This window comes from Siniperca chuatsi, linkage group LG21 (genome assembly GCF_020085105.1).
Source record: "Siniperca chuatsi isolate FFG_IHB_CAS linkage group LG21, ASM2008510v1, whole genome shotgun sequence".
In the NCBI taxonomy this organism is placed as follows: Eukaryota; Metazoa; Chordata; class Actinopteri; order Centrarchiformes; family Sinipercidae; genus Siniperca; species Siniperca chuatsi.
Window position 1 is genome coordinate 1,407,326 of NC_058062.1, and position 20,665 is coordinate 1,427,990.

General features: G+C 44.2%; 1 protein-coding gene across 11 annotated transcripts in view; it reads left to right on the top strand.

Moving 5' to 3' along the window:
- The window catches only part of LOC122868983 (caskin-2-like), a 77,041-nt gene that overhangs the window by 28,665 nt on the left and 27,711 nt on the right, over positions 1-20,665 (top strand). For 9 of the 11 annotated variants that reach the window (XM_044181494.1, XM_044181491.1, XM_044181493.1 and 6 more), the window contains 3 exons: positions 4,014-4,065; positions 17,127-17,224; positions 18,266-18,411. In XM_044181494.1, the coding sequence (XP_044037429.1) occupies positions 4,014-4,065; positions 17,127-17,224; positions 18,266-18,411 (296 nt within the window). The remainder of the gene's footprint in view (positions 1-4,013; positions 4,066-17,126; positions 17,225-18,265; positions 18,412-20,665) is intronic. The other 2 variants (XM_044181501.1, XM_044181502.1) reach the window with 1 other exon arrangement.

Genomic DNA, 20,665 nt, shown 5'->3' on the forward strand with positions numbered 1-20,665 from the left:
CCCTGCTGACTGACCTTTGACCTCCTGTGACCTCTGATAGTAAACACTGACTGTGGCAGCGTCACACTTGCATCCACACAAGAAAGCAGGCGTGTTTAGGTGTACTGTAGCAACCTGCGCTGTAATCCAGCTGTGCTAAAGCAGGTTCCTCTGATCCCTGAATGTTGCTTACAGAAACCAGGTTTCAGCAGAAATCAGGTTACTGCAGAAAGCTGACTGTAACTGCGTTAGTAATGGTTAAAGTGGTTTATGTGACGAAGTTGAGACTCTGCACAGAACTCGGATTGTGCGATGATTCAGAAGCAGCAGCCCGACCTTCGCTCTGAGAGGCCGAGAGCCTGAATGCAGCTTTCTGACTTACAGCGCAGAGTCAGTGACCGTGACATTATAATGACATGCTGATTAGACACAGGCCGGGCCACCACTGTACCAAACAGAGCACAGACTGTCAGGGAAGCTACACAGTTTAAGAGCCTGAATGCCAAAACATGCCAGTGAGTGGGAGTCAAAATGGGGCTGCAGAGAAAAGGAAGACCTGCTGGACGTCTCACTTGACAAGGTCGGAAACTTTGTCCAAACTGTGGGAGTCTGCGGTGGAGTCCCGGTGGTGACGGCTGAAAGACGTGGAGGAGGAGAAGCAGGGAGCCTTTGTCTGGCAGCAGATCAAAGAGCTGTGAGTTTTATTCTTCAGGATCTCAGCAGCGGACCGTCCTCTGACCCAGCAGAGGAAGCTAAACCCGGGTCAGAGGCTAATGAAGCTTCCTCAGGAGGTCCAGCAGAGAGAGACAGAGGAGGATTTATGATCAGGTGTCTCTGTCTGCTGAATAAAGTCTCTGCAGGAAACATCCAGATATCTCCTCCCTGACGCTGACTGGATTTCCTCCAGTGATACCAGTGGAAAGAGTTAGTTCAGGAGCCTGAGGTGACCTGGAGCCTCCAGTCTGTTCCAGCTAAACCAGCCACACAAACACTGCTTCCTTATTCTAAAGCCATCACGTTAGGTGTTACACATACTTTTACCGTGAACACTCACAGCGGGGGATCGCCACGCTGTCCTGTGTTGTTGTGGTCTGCCTACATGCAGATCTCCAACGGTGGCAGCGTCACGTTACGCACATGATTATTATACTGATTATAGGAAATGCAAAGTATTTGCAGTGGTGGAAAGTAAATACGTGCATTTACTCAAGTACAGGGCTTGATGTATTTTATACTTCTACTCGACTACATTTTTAGAAGGAAGTATTGTACTTTTTCCTGCACTACATTTATCTGACAGCTGTCTTTACTTTGCATAAGTTTTTCCTACAAATCATTACTATCAGCTTGTAAAATCTGATTCATTGCTACAGATTATACTACACAGGACTCGATAAAGCAGTCAAACTTTGCTCCAAATTGACAAAATACACCATTGGTGTTGGGGCCATTCTGCATAATGAGTACTTTCTGTTATACTTTATATACTTTAATACTATTGTATTTTTGGTTAGGTAAGATTTTGAATGCAGGACTTTTACTGGTTATCAAGCATTTCTATAGAGTGGTATTTCTACTTTTACTTTAGTGAAGGGTTAGGGATTTGAATACTTACTTTCACCACTGTGCACTTGTCACAGAGTGAGCAGAGCTTTGTTAGCGGTCCATCCATCCATTTTCAGCCTCTTATTGGGGGTGGGTCGTCGTGGCAGCAGGCTAAGACGGTCCCGACATCCCTCTCCCCCTGCAACGTTTTCCAGCTCTTCCTGGTGGATCCTGAGGCGTGTTCTGGGTCCACCCCGGGGCCTCCTACCAGTTGGACGTGCCCGGAAAACCTCCAAAGGAAGGCACCCAAGAGGATCCTGATCAGATGCCTGAACCACCTCAACTAGCTCCTTTTGACTTGAAGGAGCAGCGGCTCCACTCCGAGCTCCCTGTGGATGTCTGAGCTCCTAACTCTATCTCTGAGCCCAGACTCCCTACGGAGGAAACTCATTTCGACCGCTTGGCTCTCCCACATGAATCGGCCAAGAAGGAGCTGAAGCACCTCGCACAGAACAGGGAAACAGGGGAGCTCACAGGGGAGCTCGCAGGCGAGTGTCTGGTGGCTGGGCTTGGACCCATGGGGTCTGGTTGGGCACAGCCTGAAAGAACTACATGGAGCTGCCGCCCTGTGGGCCCACCACCTGCAGGCATTGGGGTCGGGTGCAGGCCAAGTCCTGGACCTAGGCGTGTTCAGATCAGAATCTGAATCAGAATCAGAAATACTTTATTGATCCCCGAAGGGAATCTCTTTGTTACAGCAGCTCGCCTTTACGTCACTAGGACCTTACACAGGAGAAAGTACTAGCAAACGATATGATACACTATAAAATATTATAAAACAGGTCAGAAAATAAATGAAGTACCGGGTGGGTATAAGTATAAGATAAAATAACTGTGAGGTACCAAGTGGGTTTACTGGTTGATGATGATACAGTATAATAATACAATGTAATAAAATAAGTAATAAGCAGTGGAAGTTAAGTGCAGCTTATTGAGATTATTAAGATATCGCACAGCAGTAATGGAGGTATATAATATCAATATCAATAAATAAGAAAAACTAACATGGGAAAACTAATATTGCACGGGAGTAGTACACAGAATATTGCACAATTATTCAAGCATTGCAGAGATGTTAATGATCAGTGTCCAGTTTAGTGACTTCGGGTCATACAGACTGACACTTAGAGGGAGGAGTTAAAGAGTCTGATGGCCACAGGCAGGAATGACTTCCTGTGGCGCTCTGTGGTGCATTGTGGGGGGATGAGTCTTCCGCTGAAGGTGCTCCTTTGTTTGACCAGCACGTCATGGAGCGGGTGGGAGACGCTGTCCAAGATGTAGTTTGGCCAGCATCCTCCTCTCTGACACCACCGCCAGAGAGTCCAGCTCCACCCCCACAATGACCCCTGGCATCGCAGACTGGTTGTAGGGAGGTGGAACTGAACGTCACCTCTTTGGTAACGGTGCCATTGTTTAATAAAACTTAGTCTACGCAACAATTTGGTGCCATTTAGTCAGCAGATTTGTTTGAAAGATTACAGGGCGGAATAGCAGGAACATCCTCAGTGAACAGACTAATGGTTTCTGCAAACCAACAGGACCAATCAGATCTGTCAGAGCTGATAGTTGATGACCTTTGTCTAGTAATTTATCACATCGGATGAATAGTGATGATGTCAGTCATCAGTCATTGATCAACTTGTCCAATCAGTTTCTGTTTATGTGATGAGGGCAAGTTGGGCGATATGATGATACTGTGACGTGATGGAGGAGATCTCTAGTTTCTACCAAGGTGTCCATTTAACACAGTACTGGATCTCTGGTTGTATTAGGTAGTTGTAGGAAATACTGCTTTATGGTAAAGTTGGATTAATAGGATTTTTGCCTCAACATGATTAAGAACCTTCATTTGTCATATATGTAATCTAAAAATGTATATCTATGAACTGTTTCCAGAATATGTAGCTACTTTATCATCATATAAATCACTCTCACGGTGTTAAATTAGAGATATGATGATACTGGGATGTAGGATTGGTTTGGAGGCTGGTAGACTGGCTGGAATATATCAAGGAGGCAGGTTATGGTTAATTTAATTTAGCCGAAAACTGCAACCAAAGCTGTTAAACTTCTGGGCAATATATGCACAAAAATATGCAAACAAAAGCCTTAATTCCCCCTTTTCACCTTCAAAATAACGAAATGCAGACCCGGATATCGGAGGACTTATCCCTTCCCTGGGCCCACACTTGTTTGCTTGTCAGTTTGTCATGAAATAAGTCCTGCATCATCTGTTTCAGCTCTGTGACTACAAGCTAAACGTCGTTATTGATAGTTTAGCCGTCCCGAAAGGTGTATTCATATCATCCCTACCTTTGCTGTGATAGGTGGTTTCATCCGTATTGCCCTCCTTTATGAGGAGGTTCTGGAAGACTTGGTCATCTTATGATGATCGGATATTAATATTCTGTGTTGTTCTGTGTTTTCAGAGTTGCTGGGCTCCACCAAGAGACTCAATGTGAACTACCAGGACTCAGATGGGTAAGTGATGAAGTCAACGCTATAAAAAAAGACATTTTCTGGACACTTTACTCAAAGTGAGGGAGCTCCAGTCATTACACCGCTCCCTCTGCATCTATAAAACAGTTTCCACTCTGCAATAACTCCTGCTGCATGTGTTTGGTCGCCTCGCTGTGGATCTGTTCGGCTGAGTCAGCAGAGTCAGCGAAGTAGTAGTTGTGTCTGGTGTTAAAACATCTTTCCACGCTCTCTGTTTGAACCCCGAGCCTCCGCTGCAGTCCGTTCACCCTCAGTTACCTCGCCAGCCGCTGAAATGCTGACTGGTTTAGTTTCCCCCCCCCGAAGTTTATTAGCCTGGAAGGACAAATAGATGAAGAAGATGTTTAGTCTCTCCTCATCAATATTTCTCTTTGTTAAAAGTTTTTGTTATCCTCCATGTAACATCTTACTGCTGTTTCCTCTCACCCATCTCCCTCCTGACTCCGAGGTGTCTCGCCTCTCACCAGCCGCATGTTTATCTCTGTTTATATAAACTGATTTTACAGCAGCATTTCTTTTAAATTGGCTGCAGGGACGTCGGTCGGTAGGTGTGTCCTCCGTTTTGGTCCAGACTGAAACGTCTCAACAACTACACCCCTCAGGATGAATGATAATCACTTATGGATCAGAAGAAAACCCAAACTAAAAGTAATAAACTAAGATGGTGAACATATAGTAAATATTATACCTGCTAAACATCAGCATGTGAGCATTGTCACTGTGAGCATGTTAGCATTTAGCTCAGTACAGCCTCACAGAGCTGCTAGCTCTCTCTTAGTGTTGTTTATGGTCCGTGCCAGTTTATTATTAGTATTTAATAGACATACTGATGCCAATACATTACCAGAGTTTCAGCACTGATAAAACGATTTAATCCAGCACTTAAAAATATAAAGATTTCCTACATTTATCTTATTATCAAACACTCACTAGAGCACCAAATGTGGATTAATCCGCCGCTGAAAATAGTCCCCAACAAACGCACTGTTTCTCATGTTGTTTTTAAAGGTTTACGTCCTCAGTAGGAACCAGTGAGTCGGAGCTGAGAGCCACAGACAGGAAGTCAGACGGTACTGAGAGACGGACCGACACGTTGTCGATTTGTTCTTTTGTTGACAAGAAGAGAAATGTAGAATAACACCAGACTTTCAATTGCCTAAACAAAATACATTAAACGTTGTCATAAATATTTCAGAGGCAGAGAGTGGCTCCCGTTAAGAGTTCAGCTCAGCACTCATCAGTCCGTGATTTAATGGCCTTCTGCTAAAACAACTCGCAGCCTTTTCAGCTCTAAGTCAACATTGTTGTAGTAACAAAAGCTCAAAGAGGGACGACGAGCTGAGAGTCTGAGAGGCCTGTAAAACACAAGAGCTGGAGAGACTGTGGACCAGCACATCAGTCCTGAGACATCGTCAAGTGTTGGGCTCCTTTGTTGGCCCCTCAGAGGGCAGAGGGGGACCCGGCAGGGCCGAAGGTCAGGGCGCAGAGGGCTGGACCGCGGTCGATTAGATAGGAGTGTTTACAAAGAGCCTGGATGACTTAATGCAGCGCTGACGGCTGAGGCATCTGAAAAATGAGCCAGGAAGAAATTCATGATGATATCAGTGTCCGAGGCAGGAGGAGACACACGGGCCCTGAGAACTGTACACCTGATGAGTGCTACAAAATAATATTTAAATGACGTGACATATTGAATTGGACGTTTTTTATTACACTGAAGAAATTAGAATCTTTAGGAATTATTCATTATAAAATCATGGGGATTAATTGATTTTAATATTTGACTTCTTTGTGTCTACAAACGGTTTGCTGTGTTTCACATTTCGTGCTAATAACTAGCCTACATTGCTGTGAAACTCAAAATGACTTTTTCATCATTGTAATCATTAGATTCAAAAGTGGCCTAAGATTTAGTGGTGACGGTTACTGTACGTAGTAAAGTGCTGGTGAGTCCCGGCTGACAGATAAAGCTGGAGATGTCGGATATCGTCTAAATAGTTCCTGTTGGCAGCTCAGTCTCCACGTTAGCTGCGGAGCTAACGCTACGTTAGCTAAACGTTAGCTAACAGTCCTGTTCTTGATTTTATGGGGGACATTTAGACCCAGTGAGGTTGTAGTGACAGGACATTTTATGTTTTAACGGGGACATTGTCGCAGTCTCTGGCTCAAACCCTGTGATGTTTGGGAACAACATTAGCATGTCTGAACTGTAATTGGTGTTTTTCCCATCTGTCTGTGTGTGTGTGTTGGGGCTAATAGCCTCCACAGGGATGTGGATCTCAGGCAGGAAAAGGTTTTTCATTATTCATCAGTGCTGCTGGCGGCTCGCCGAGCGATGGAGCTGCAGTAATCACACCGCTGCATCTAAACACAACACCCCTAACACACAACTTCCCACAATCCTCCGGTGTTGGCCCGGCACGTCAGCGGCTTCATTTGTTGTTGTCGGATCACGTTTATACACAGTCTGTCAGCGAACCGGGGCCGCGTTCTCACCAGCACACTTTTTTCTTTTTGTTTCGCTGCAGTCAGGCCGTCCGGCGGTTTCTGTGACTCAGCTAAAGATGTGGAGAAGCTGTCGGTCTGCTGTAATGTCTGTAATGTCTGTAATGTCTGTGAGGATTAAAGGATGTTCTTTTTCACCAGTTTGCAGCTGACAAACCGTGCAGTCAGGTCTAAAGCAGAAGCCTTGATATTGGGCTGCAGCCAGACAACGTTTAACATGCTTTTGCTTGACAAAATGACGACATGATGAACCTAATAGTTGTAGTCCATGAATTTACGGTCTAATCGTTTCAGCGCTAGTTGATATGCATTGAGCACGTCCCCGTCCGAAAAGTTCACAGGCAAAATTAGATATTAACTCATTGATTACTGGCTGAGTAATATTGCACTAACAACGTCCGACATTATTAAAATAAAGTAATACAAGTGACTAACAACACGTATAAATTACAGCTCTCTTTAAAAACAGTATGTGCAGCAATAAATAACATGCTATTTGGTTTATAGACATTCCCGTCAGCCTCAGCTGTACTTTGTGTTTAGTGCTAATTAGCAAATGTTAGCATGCTAGCACGCTACTTTAAGATGGTGGCAATGGATAACTGTATGATTTAGCATTGTCATTGCGAGCATGTTAGCATTCTGATTTTAGCATTTAGCTCAAAGCATCGTGATGGCAGCCTCACAGAGCTGTTAGCATGCTAGCTCTTAGTCTTTTTGAGATGCATAGTTGGTTATTGATCCTGTTTAACTTTGGCTCACTGCTGATTCGACAGCAGCCAACATAAATACTGACTGTTTATTGTGTCGATTGGTTGATGGAGTATAAACTCAACTGCAGCTCAATTTAAAATCAGTCAAATGAGTGGGGAAAGCAATGAGACTAAGAGTCTACAGCTAGCAGCTCTGTGAGCTAAATGCTAACATCAGCATGCTAACATGCTCACAGTGACGCTGTTCAGCAGGTATAATGTTTATGAGGGGAACGGGAATAGAAACCACGCTGCTAACACTAAGAACTGCCATGAAATATCAGATTTACAATCTTTTTGAATTATTATCGCGGACACTTTAAATGATTTAAAAGTATTGTATTGAGACGGCCGCTTGTGTTTAGGCAACATGTCGCATTTGAGAACTTTGGCTTTGAAAAGGTTTTGTAGAAAAACATGTTAATATTTCCCAAAGTAAGTATAGTTTTGGAATTTTTGGAAGCTTTTATCAACACTTAGTTTTGCTGCTAATATTGATGTAACTGATATAATAATTGATCATGTTTGTTAGGTAGCAGGTTTATGCCAGACTGGGGAAAAGGTTCAGGTTCAGGAACGTGTCTTAACATTGCCAGACGGGACAATGTTGAATTATTTCTCTATAACTGTACTGCACTTATTTGACTGAAAGAAATCTGGCACATACTGTAAATGCCATAACTGTCTATCACTGTGTTTCCATGCAGATCTGGATCCATATGCAGATAAAAAACTCTTTGAAAAGCTTTGTCGGAGGTCTGAGCTCTCGGAGTGTCTTCCAGTTAATGCATTCATCTGATCGTTAAGCTCGCTGGAGGATACGGTGGCTTTTGTCGAGCATCTTGTTGACAGAGAGAGCAACACTAATGAATAAGTGAACCAGTGAAACGGTAACTTTCAGAAGAGATTCACAGAAGAAGAACGGAGCCGGAGGTTATGTTTAGTGAAACAGAAAAGCATCCAGCTCGCCTCGCCAAAACTCTCTGAACAATAGCTGACATACTTTCCTCCTGGCTCGGATAGTTTTAGATTTCGCCGTGTTTTCATCACCGATCACCCACCGCGGATTAATTAGACCCTCGCAGATGATCTGTGGGAGTCTGCAGCCCCTCCCCTCCAGGTGTATCTGCAGACCTGCAGCGTCGTGTTGTGATTGGAGGGGAGGTTTGATTCTGTTAGGAGAAAGGAAGTGTTTGGACATGCAGGCAGACAGACCCGAGGAAGGCGTGGACGTAAAATCACTGTGACACACATAAATCAGTGTTATTAAGGGCGTGTTAGTGTTTGTGCAGGTCGGCCATTTATCACTGAGATTATTTGCCTTTGTTGACATGCATGCCAGTGTGTGTGTGTGAGAGAAACAAACACACACAGCGTATAAAGGAGGCTTCTTTTCTGCGTCCCTGTGAGACAAATTAGCACTGTTGGCTCGGTGTGTGGATGTGTTTCTATGGAGAGCAGAGCTGGAATGGGTCCGCGTGAATTGCTGTGATGGTGGGAGCGCTGGCCGGGAGGAGAGACCCGGGCTGCCGGCGGCCCTCGCACATCCGAGGAGGGAAGAGAAACCGGGCAGCTGCTGTAACAGAAACTCGGTCAAGTTTCCCAACAGAATCCTCATCTGCAGGCTGTAGACCAGCAGTCATCTGTGGTTTTCAGTTTCAATCTTTCCCACTTTCGTTTCCATGTGTGTAACCCTAAATCACAAAATCGGACGAAATCGCACTTGTTACTGAATTTAGAAACTTTAGAAAGAATTCCTGAGTTTAGAAAACTGTAAAACAGCAATGAAGTAAGCAAGAGTACAACTCTAAAGCACCACTAGAGGAAACATCATCAAGCTGTCGGACAAAATGAACACCACATTGATTTATTCCTCAGAATCAGAAACACTTTATCGATCCCCCGATCAATCGCTCTCTCGTTACAGCAGCTCACTGTCACGTCAACGCACACAGGAACAGAAGTACTAATAGAATAGAAATAATAATAAAATGAGTCCGCAACAAGACAATTATTTCTAGTAAGAAGTAAGAGATGTGCAAATCACAATCTAATACACTATAATACAGCTAAGATAAATTAAGTGCAAACGTGGATATAAAGTATAAAAGCTGGATTTACAGGTTGATAAGTATAGTACGGTATAATGTATTTAATGTAATGTATTTATAATTGTAATAATATAAGTAATAGTGCAATAATGAGTACTGTCAAGTTAAGTGTAGCTTATTAAGATGATTATGAGACGGTGGAGTAATAGAAGTTTTAATAAATATCAATAAACAGGGAATATTAAACTGAAAACAGAGTATAAATTCATGCATCTATTCTTAAACATTTATTTCTTATGGATTTGACTGCAGTTTGTGTTTATTCACCTCAAACATCAGCTGTATCTAGCTAGCAATGTACGCACCGACCGTAGCGCCACAGAGATGTTCGCACGTGTCTTCACAGAACTATAATTTCAGTTTCCAGAGTTGTTTTAAAGTGTTTTTAATGTATTTATTTAGAGCTCCTTGAAAATGGGTGTGAACTTGTTGCATTTAGCTTTGAGAGAACGTGATCAGGTTCAGGATCAGTGTGAAAATAGTTTGAGAAAAATGTCATAATATTACAAGAAAAACGTGATAATTCAACGAGAAACGGCTGAAGAAAATGTACCAAGTACTCGCTCAATATTTTGTCGTTGAAACAGAAGAAATACTGAAACAATTTAAGTTAAATAGAAAATACAAAAACTAAAAGAAGCTGAAAAAGCCACTGAAATGGAAGTGCTGAAAGGAGTTTAAGTGTAAGCATCTAGTTGAAGTGTTAATTTAAGTGCTGAGTTCAGATGTCAGTTGAAGAATAAGCGGTTAAAGTAGTTGAAATGATTCGTATTAAAGTTGTTATTTTCTGAGGAAAAGTCGTAATACTTTGAGATAAAAGTCTATTTTAAGAAAAAGGACGTAATATTTCGAGAAAAAAAGTTGTAATATTTTTAAAATATAAGCCGCAATGTTTTATTTAAGATTTGAATACTCTGTCTGATAATAAACAGGTGAGAGCAGTGAATGCGAATGACCAGAAGTTATAGATTCCACCAATAAGCACCTCATTATCAAAGATTTAAGGTACTGAAACGTAAAAACCAATTACATGACGTATTAGTCCAAAACCGGGTCTGTTTTTTGTTTTCCTCCAGACAGAAATCAAAACACAGATAAGGATTTTATGATTCTCCTGAAATGATATGAAAGGCAGCCAGAATCAACTGTTGTCTGCATAATAATAATAATAATAATATTAATGATAATACGACTTTATTCTTGGAATTCATGTTTCTGACAAATCAGTCTTTTTTTTTTTTCAAACCCAGCCAGAGGAGGTGGTGCCACGTGTGACGAGGTCTGTGTGATCTTTTCTGGTTTTTACTGTAAAATGTTCTCCATGTGCCAACATGCCCGACCTGCGCTAATAAAGAACTGCTTGTAAATGTTCTGAGCAACACCATCACCGAGAAAAACCCCATTTTGTCTCGTAAAAAAAGAAGCCAGAGTCTGAGCCGTGAGCATGAGCGCAGTGTAAATCTCTCCATCTCTGTTCGGCTCTCACACCGACGTGTTCGGACCACTGAGGAGAAAAGGCATAACTCGTTTGCACTGAAGTGAGACTGAGTGTTTGCTTTTCGGCATCCGGTCTGCGATGGGTCAGTGAAAGGCCTCCATGTAGGTTCAGACTGATATACTGGCCCCTCCAATCAGGGTCGTCACAATGGCGGCCAGAAAGTGAGCTTTACAGAGCTTTGATGCTCACACATATCCAAGCCCTCAGGAGAGACCTACTACTTTGCTCAAAACCTAAAACGTCTGTGTGGTGAATGTTTGTGTGCTTCGAACTTCTACTGCACCGCGTATGATTGTGTATGTGACAATAAACTCGATTTGATTGGTTTGAGATGGGCGGCGTCTCACATGAAGTGAAGTAATCTCACTGTTTGTGTTGGATTGCACCACAGTGCCTTCCAGTCTGCAGGGGGGGGTTAAGAGGGGCGAGGGAGGGGCAGCGGTGGAAGAAGTCTTCTTTCAGTTCAGTAAAAGTACTTCTAAGTAGTACTAACACCTCTCTGTGAAAATACTCCACTACAAGTAAAAGTCCTGCATTCAAACCTCACTGCAGTAAAAGTATGAAGTATTATCAGCTAAAAGTCGTCCCTGTGCAGTAAAACGCTTCCTGTCAGTGTTTTATTATATCTGATGTTTCTGGATTCATATTCTGCTGCATTCATGTGTGTGTTGCATTTTACTGCTGCAGATGTTTCAGGTTGAGCTCATTTTAACTGCTTTATATGCTGTTGGGTAGTTTCATCTGCAGCAATGCATCATGGTCTATAAGATCATCATGTCAGACGGTGTAGTCCCTCATTCGTCCAGGAGCGTTCCATCGTAGAAAAGGTTTCAGTCGTAGTCATCTGGACACTGTTTTCAGAATCAAGACGTTTCGGCTCCCATCCGGAAGTCATTCTCAATTGTGAAAATGGTCTGAGAACTCAGAAATTTAACTCGGGATTACAGAGCGCCGTGCATTTGCGTCTAAAAGCTACAAACCGCACATTCGAAGACAGCGAGGTGAAGAGTCTAAGTAGAGAGAAGAGCTGGTTTGAAAGAGGAGTCAGAGAAGCCATTTTTGTGAAAAAAGAAAACCCCTCTTTGAACAGAAATGGTGGTCTGAGATTCAACCTGCCAACCGTTTACCACAGTGTGTTAACACCGTGGTCAAGCCAATCACATGCTAATCAGGTTCTTAACAGTGATGAGGGAGGTGCAGCCAGAAAACAACAGGCCTGATTACTGATTACTGGGCCATCTTGGGAACTATTAGGTCAGTTTCAGGTGAAACTAGGCAGAGTAAACAGCAGACACTCAGGTAGACTCCTTCCTGAGGGCGGGGCTTAAGCAACACAGAGTATCTTAAATTTCTGAGTTCTCAGACCATTTTCACAATTGAGAATGACTTCCGGATGGGAGCCGAAACGTCTTGATTCTGAAAACAGCGTCCAGACGACTACGACTGAAACCTTTTCTACGAAAGATCATCACGTGTTTGCAGCGTCGCCGTCCTGCGAGAACCACGTATCAGAGAAACAGCCTGTTTTCAGCTCTGCGACGATGCGTTTCCCAGCTGATCCGAGGGGGGGTTAAAGAGTTTTTTCAGCTTCAGGAGGAGGAGAGTTTTCTCAGCACATGAAGGAAACTCTTCATCCTTCACTTCATCACAAACACCTGGAGATACGAGGTTTTCACTGGACAGGAAGGGGATGAAACGCTGTGATCTGTAAAGTAACTGAAGCCGTCAGACAAACGCAGGGAAGGAAAAAGTCCAATATTTCCTCTGAGATGGAGGAGAGTGGAAGCAGGAAGAGGCAGAAAATGGAAAGTAATTCCAGCAGTGGAGGGGGGAGGTCGGGGCCTCTGTGGAGAGGGTCACAGCCTCTCCTCTCTCCTCCTTGATGGCGAGTGGCGGTGGTGATGAGAGGTGAGGTCACAGAGGGCCTCGTTCTCCCAGGGAGAGGAGGGGGAGACCCGGAGCTGTTAACAGGTCTGAGGGCTGTCAGGTGAGCGGGACTGAAGGACCGGACAGAGGAGGGATTGTCTCTCTGTGCTGACGGCCTCTTTCAGGGTTCAGCTCCTGCCTACATGGTGGCCTGCAGCCTCAAACAGCCCCCCCTTTACTGGATAAAACACACTGAAACCGGCAGCAGAACCAGGCTTCTAACTGGTGCCAGTTTCAAAGTTACAGTTTAGTCCAGTGGTTCCCAACCTGGGTGTCAGGACCCCTCCAAAGGCTCACAGGTTAGTGTGTTAAGAAGATTATTATTAGGGAGGAAAATATTCTTCTGCTACTCAAAGTTTTGTGTAGCTGAAATATATTTCGGCTCCTGAGCCCTGACCCCTGACCCCTGCAGGTCTGGAACCACTGGATTAGTGGCAAATGAGTCCGATGGGTTTTGACAGAGCACTAACAGATGGTCCAATGGAGAGAACGTCCCCTGGTCTGTAACAGACCTGTGGAAAACCTACCCGAACCTTATTACAGTGAAGCTCATTAGACTGAATATAATCTGGACCCCGTCTGACTCGAGTCGAGGGCTGGGTGTGAAAATACTTTTTGAGTAGAGGCCTAAATGTGTCCAGATCAAGTATCAAAAAGTGTCATCTATCGACTGCTATTTAATTTAAGTTCTGCTCTTTATTTAACACAGAGGAGGACTGACCTTTAAACATTATATTCCCAAAGCGAACTTATCAACAAAAGTTTTGCTTTGGTATCAGAGCAGAAACTCCTGATACCCGGGTCTGCTCTGGTGTCGGTTACAGTGAACCTGCGAAGACCTGCAGTCCAATAATAACCTCAAACTTTGCGTTTATTCACAAGACACAAGCAGCCTTCATCCTCCACCTCTCACTGACTAACTCCTCCACCTCTGGGATCCTCTGCTAATAATGAAGCGTCTCCGTGTTCATTAGCAGCCTTCAGGGACTTTTCAAACTAATTATCTCCCTCCGCCGCAGCATCCTCTGTGCCGAGGTTCAGTTTAAGCCCTCCTGACTCAGACGACTGCTGATGTTGAAGTCTTTGTGGTGACGGAGGGATTTCTTCTTTCCCTCCTCTGTCACTCTCTCCTGCCCTTTGTAACCTCTCTTAGTAATCCATCCATTATTGTTGGAGCTGCCCTCGGCGCTGTCTGTTACTGCGCCCACATGAATGCCATCGCTCGCATTACGCAACAGAAAGAAAGGAAAGAAGGAATAGCGGCACTAAAAACAGCCCTCCCCTCTCTGCCTTTATTCACTTCTTTCTTTTCCCCTGCGCAGAGCTCCTCTAATGTCTCCGCCTGCTTTATTTACAGACGACCACGTGTAGCCTGTAGCTTTATTTCCTCTCCTGTCTGTGCTTCACATGTGGGGGAGGACGCTTGGATGTGACGGCTGTGGTGCAGCTCACCAGTTTTTCACAAAGTAGGGGCGAGAAATGAAATGAATTGTCTGTTAAAGAGTCCCAAAATGTATTTGCTTCGATTATATTTTCCATAAAATGTCTGAAAATAGTACAGCACAGTTTCCTAAAGCCCAAGATGACGTCTTCAGATGTCTTGTTTTGATATTCAGTTTGAAATGATGTAAAACAGAGAAAAGCAGCACATTCAGAACGGCTGATATGAATAAATACACTGCAGTAATGTATATTTGCATTAATACCAAAGCTCTCAGTACACTTCGACCTGTGGTATCGATCTGCCCCACCTGAGCCGTTAATGACTTCAGTAATTAATGAATTATTAAAAGTGTTGTTGATTCATTTTCTGTTAGTTGACTAATTGATTAATCGGCTAATTGTTTCAGCACTAATGCATGCATATGTTATTAATTGTGCCTGTTTTAGAGCTAGGCTGATAAATCGGCCTGTGTTAGCTGATTGCAGATCAGCTGATGCTCACACTGCAGTACCTTTAGAGTCAGAATCAGCTTTATTAACACATACAAGGAATCTGACTCCAGTTCTTTCATTGCGCTCAGTGTACTCACACAGAAATTAGAGACATATTTCCATAGTTTTTCCTCCAGAGTGCTGATGAGTTGATTTTTCAGCTGTAAAATGTCCCACTCTGTCTGTATCTGGGTCACAGTTCTTTACAAAAACAAATCTGACTGATCCGTATCAAGATGTTATGTGTTTCTGTTGGAAAGAAACGTATTATATATCAGTTATCAGATTTTTTTAAACTCTCAAATATCAACATCAGCGTCAGTCGGTCTGTAAGTTTTGAAGGCTTTAATGCCCACGAAGAACCTTTTGATGCAAAGGAAAAAGGGAAGGAAGAGCAGAAAGATCAGCTGAGACCAGCAGCACTGATGCTTGTAAATGAGGTGAAGGCGTGCGAATCAGGGAGAGCTGGCAAATGTCATCGAGGCCGCTGATTGGTGGACTAACTGCTGCAGAACCTAAAAGCCTGTCAGTCGCTGCATGTTGTTCTAGTGATCCAAGCAACATTTCCCCGATGGGAAACGAGTCCGTAAAGACTTCACTAAATAGCTGCCTGTTATTTATCGGTTAGGATTCTAGGAGCTGACCCTTGACCCCCATGAAGTCGGAACGGTTAGTGACATGTTTGAAGTTGTGAGCTCACAGTCGCCGTCAGTTTCACCAAAAACCTCCCAGACGCCACTGTTCTGTAAGCGCTCATATCTGACACCTTTCGAAAACAGGTGAACCTACATTTTACAGGTTCCAACGATTCACTTCGAAGTTTCAAAGAGTCCTCGTTATTCTGAAAAGGACAATGCAAGACATCCATATGTGAAGCTGATACGGGACTTTGAGAGGCTGATAAATGGAAGCAGTACAGTTTTTGATCGTGTGGAGTTTTGTTAGAGAGGGCGTGGCGCTGATGTGTTCCCAGGTGCTGTGGTCTACCTGTAGCTGCAGGTCGACGTCTGACTCACAGCAACACAATACTCTGACTCTCCCTCCTGTTCGTTCATTCAGCGAGTCCAGACACACCAGAGAACGTCACTAATTCAGCCGTTCGTTTCTCACACACACACACACACACACACAGGAGACGGGGTGCATCAGGACGTCTCTGACTGATCACATGGTAAATCTGCTTCACAGTAACGTAGCGCAGCAGCACGCCAGTCTGCATGCAGCCTCATTATATTTAGAATATTTTACTCAAGTAAACGTAAAATTACTTGAAAACTTAAAAATATAATTTCACACCCGATGGTGTTTCGGGTTTGTGTGTTGGCCCTGCAGCGTCGTGGGTGTGTTTGATTTGGGTCACTTAGCGTGCTCGCCGGGTGGTGCGTTAAATCATCATGAAGGTAGATGCAGACCTGTTTTTTAACAACATACTAACATAACCTTAACATAACATTAACATTCATATTATGACGTCATCCTCGTTGTGTGTTTCTGCACTGTTCGCAGACCAGGTGTGACCACGCCCGTGAGCGCAGCGTCGTCTCTCCTTTCTTTAGGTTCATCCTCGCACACACGAACACGTTTTTCATGATTTTTCACTTTGTTTTCACTCTGTAACGGAGTAAAAGGACTGATTTACAGTTGGCCTCTGATTGACACACACCAGAGGCAGCTGACGGCGCCGTGCGAGGTGCTGCTCCGACCGCCAGGAGATACTTGACTTCCTGTAACTCCAGACCGCCGGCAGCTCGTCCATCGCTGAGTGGAACAGCTGCCCACTTTTTGAAACATTTCGTTTTTTGAATTGTAGTATTTACAAAAACACAACAAGGAAACAACAGAAGAGTTTAAAACCTCTGTCCCGAAAAACTTGGGTGGCATATGATACAGAATTTAAACCAAATAGTCTGGGTCCTGGATTCGGGTACTGAGAACGCCTCTGTGGAGTCCAGGCAACGTGTTGCATTGGGATTAGTTCAGGTTAAGATGGCGTAACCAGCCGTCCGCTCTGCGTCTCCCAAAGCTGATCAGAGAGTCAGAGGACATGTGGAGGTGTTCAGATGTTGTGTGGTTGGTTGGTTTGAGGTGTAGAGGAAAGTAAAGATGAGGAGGGACCAGAGTCTTCATTTCAAGCGCTGTTGTGTTGTCCATAAAGTCTGCGTGAGCCTCTCCGTCTCTCTCGTTAAACATCAGACTCTGTTTAAAAGGACTGTCTCATCCGAGGAGACACGGTGTGGTCTGTGGTGGAATCAGTCATTTTATAAACACTGTTTCTAATGCTGGCTCTCTCTGTGACCTTTGACCTCTGTTGCCCAGGTTTTCGGCCCTGCACCACGCAGCTCTCACAGGGACCACAGAGCTGCTGTCGGCCCTGCTGGAGGCTCAGGCCACCGTGGACGTCAAGGACAGCAACGGTTAGACACACACACACACACCTTCTTAGCGTCATGGTGGCCTAGGAGTCTAAGATGTGTTATGTCCCGGGTCTAAGAGAAACCAGAAACCAGAAGCAGTTTATTACAAACAGAGACGAGCGTCAACTAACGTCAAAGCGTCACACGTCTCTCAGGTTCGAGGTTCGGCAGCTTTGTTGGCAGGAAACTATATCGGGCTGCACAGTGAAGTGCAGCTGGAGCGCCTCCACGCCACACAGAGCATGTTATATTTTCAATTCACATAGAATAAAACCATAAAATAGAACAAAGCATGTAAAAGTAAAGGAAGCTAAAGGAAAACTAAAAAAGATTTACAGTTACGTATACACATACACATAAAACATATACTCAAAATGCGACTAAACGGCCGCAGTCTGAAGTCATTTATTCACCTGGAGCTGTTATCGTCTGTAATTTAATCACTTAAATGGCCGACTGCTGCCAGCGTCTCTGTCAGGTTTTATTTAAACAACACATTTGCCAGTATTTGTGTGTGGGAAGCCAGTGAGGGATCCCATCCGTAGCTCCTAGTGGTTGTTCGGGGGGGGGTCTGCACGGCGCATGCCCCCCCCCTCCAGGTGAAACTCATCATCGCTGGTCATAAACTGACGGGCAACAACATGCAAAAAAACCAACAGACGCTTCAGTTTATTTATTATTTGTCACGTGAACATGCGGGTGGCAGCGCGTCATAACATCCAATAAAATGAATACGAGCTTGTTGGGTTCCAGTTCTGTACTTAGGTACAATTTTGAGGTGCTTGTACTTTACTTGACATTTCCTTTTTATGCTACTTTACTACAGTTATTTGACAGCTTTAGTTATGTTTGCAGATTCACATTATTTATACAAAATATATAATAAAATATGCGTGTTATTACAGATTAAGCTGCCCAGCAGTATATAAAGTAGTTAAAATGAGCTCCAGCTCCACCAGCTGCAACATTAAACACAATAATGCATCAATACAAGTACAATGCATGGGTAAATGTGTGTTTGCTGTGCACTGGTCTGTGCAGGAATGCGTCCGCTGCATTACGCAGCCTGGCAGGGGAAAGCTGAGTCAGTCCTGATGCTGCTTCGCTCCGGAGCGTCAGTCAACGGGGTCTCCCTGGACGGGCACATCCCCCTGCACCTGGCGGCCCAGTACGGACACTACGAAGTGGTGAGTTCAAACACGAGCGGCGGGAACGAACCGCCCAATCAGAGCTGAGCGTGTGAATCACATGGCGTAAAGCTTCAGACTCGTGAGAGGAAGCTGCGTCCAGCTGGGTGAGTTGGTGGTGCGTGTGTGTCACTGAGTACATTTACTCGAGTGCTGTACTTCAGTACAGATTCGAGGTACTTGTACTTTACTTGTGTTCTATTAAAAAAATACTAGTTTTAGTATTTAAGTATCTAAGTTCAGCTGAAACGATTAATCGATTAGTCGACTGACAGGAAATGAATCAGCAGCTGTTTTGATGTTTGAAGTCGTTTCTCCTGTAAATCCCTTCCTGGCTGCAGCTCCTCAGATGTGCAGATCTGCTGCTTTTCCTCTGAACGACTGTAATAACTGTGATGTTTGTTAATAACGTCGAGCTTCGGACTGTCGGTCGGACACGACGACACGCTGAAGGCGTCGCTTTGGGCTCTGGGTCGTCGTGACGGCGTTTCTCACCGTTTTCACCAGTTTTCCAAACCGATCGATCGATCGACGGATCGACGGAGAAAAGAATCGGCAGATGGATCCAGAATGAAAAGCATCATCAGCTGCAGTCCGATACAAACCGGTTCAACATGAGCTCCAGCTCCACCAGCTGCAGCAGCAACATCCTGCTTTACATTAATGCACGAGGAATAATAACCTGATGATAGAATATATAACAGCACAGCAGCCACAGGGACGCTGCACTGCTTTAATGCTTTAAGGGCTTTTTCCTGATCACACTCTCACACTTTCACTGCAGCAGAGGGTTTCACAGAGTGTGTCAGTACTTTTACTGCAGTAAAGGATCTGAGTACTTCCTGCAGCGCTGTGTGTTGGTGATGGTGTTGCTGGATCAGAGGAGGATGTAGGAGGAGGAAGAGAGGCGGGGGCAGATTTGGGGTGATCAGATTGTAGGTGGGGGTGTGATTAGTGACCCTGTTTGTGTTGCCGTCTCTCAGCAGAACAGATGTGAGGGGATGTTTTCACTGATGAAATGAACACTGAGGGTTTTCGTATTAATCCCGAGGTCACATTTGACTGTGGCTCCTCTGTTATTGTTCAGGCCGGGATTAAGATGAATGTAGGTGAACCCCCCCCCGATGCACAACATCTCCCACTCATCACATCACGTTAGTTTCTAACTGAAGTCTTATTTTATTTAAGAAACAGCTAAATAAATGTGCCAGTGCAATAAGAGCATTCCACCTGTTTTCAGTACACGTTAACACGCCTTCTTCTGGCTTGTTTCAAGTTACCCACGCGGTTTTTAGAACATTTTTAAAAAGGTTGGTTTGAATTAAAAACAGGCTGAAATATTCTCACTGCACTGACAGATTTTAGTTTTAAGAAAATTAAGTTTCTAGGACTCAATTATTGGCAGAAAAGTCTTTACATGGCGTATAAACCATCAACGAAGCCCTTTTCCTGCCCAACAAGTACTTTTACTTTTGATACTCTGAGTACATGTTGCTGATAGTACTTCTTTACTTTGAATTTTGAATTCAGGTTAAAAAGGTTAAGATTGTGATTCCACCTCTGACACCATACTGTAAAGGTTCCAGGTGTACGCTGCTGCTGTTTTTAAGACATGCCGTTCTTTTTAAAAAGACCACCGTGACCGCGAGAGTCCAATCTATGGATATTACATGTTCATATTTTTTAATAGCAGTCAGTCTGCGAATGGTGGAACGGTGGGTGGTAAAAGGGTCAAATGCATCTGTCCGCTTTGTTTGTTTGAGACAAACTCGTTATTGTTTTGTTTACAGCCACAAGTTTAAACACAGTTCCAGCTAGTGTGAACAGTCCGCCTTAAATCCGCCTTAAATCCATCTGTTTTAGAGCTGCAGATTCCTGTTGTGCTGCGTCATATTGAAATCTCCTCCTCAGTCGCTGTGGGGGTCCTGCAGGGTCCTGCAGGGTCCTGCAGGGTCCAGCAGGGTCCAGCAGGGTCCAGCAGAGCTGCGATAATAACACACACTGACTCTGTTCATTCAGCCTGTGTGAGCCCAGAGCGTGGAACAGTTTACGCCATCTGATTGGCTGAGAGGTGGTCGGCATGACACACACAAACACACACGCACAGAGTCAACAGGCTAACAGTTTCCCCCTGCTTCCAGTCTTTATGCTAAGCTAGGCTAACCACGCCGTGACTGTGCTGAACACATCTGTCTGAACAGCTCGCCCTCAGACGTTGAACTCTACCCGTACACGTCAGCTGTCGCAATCAGTA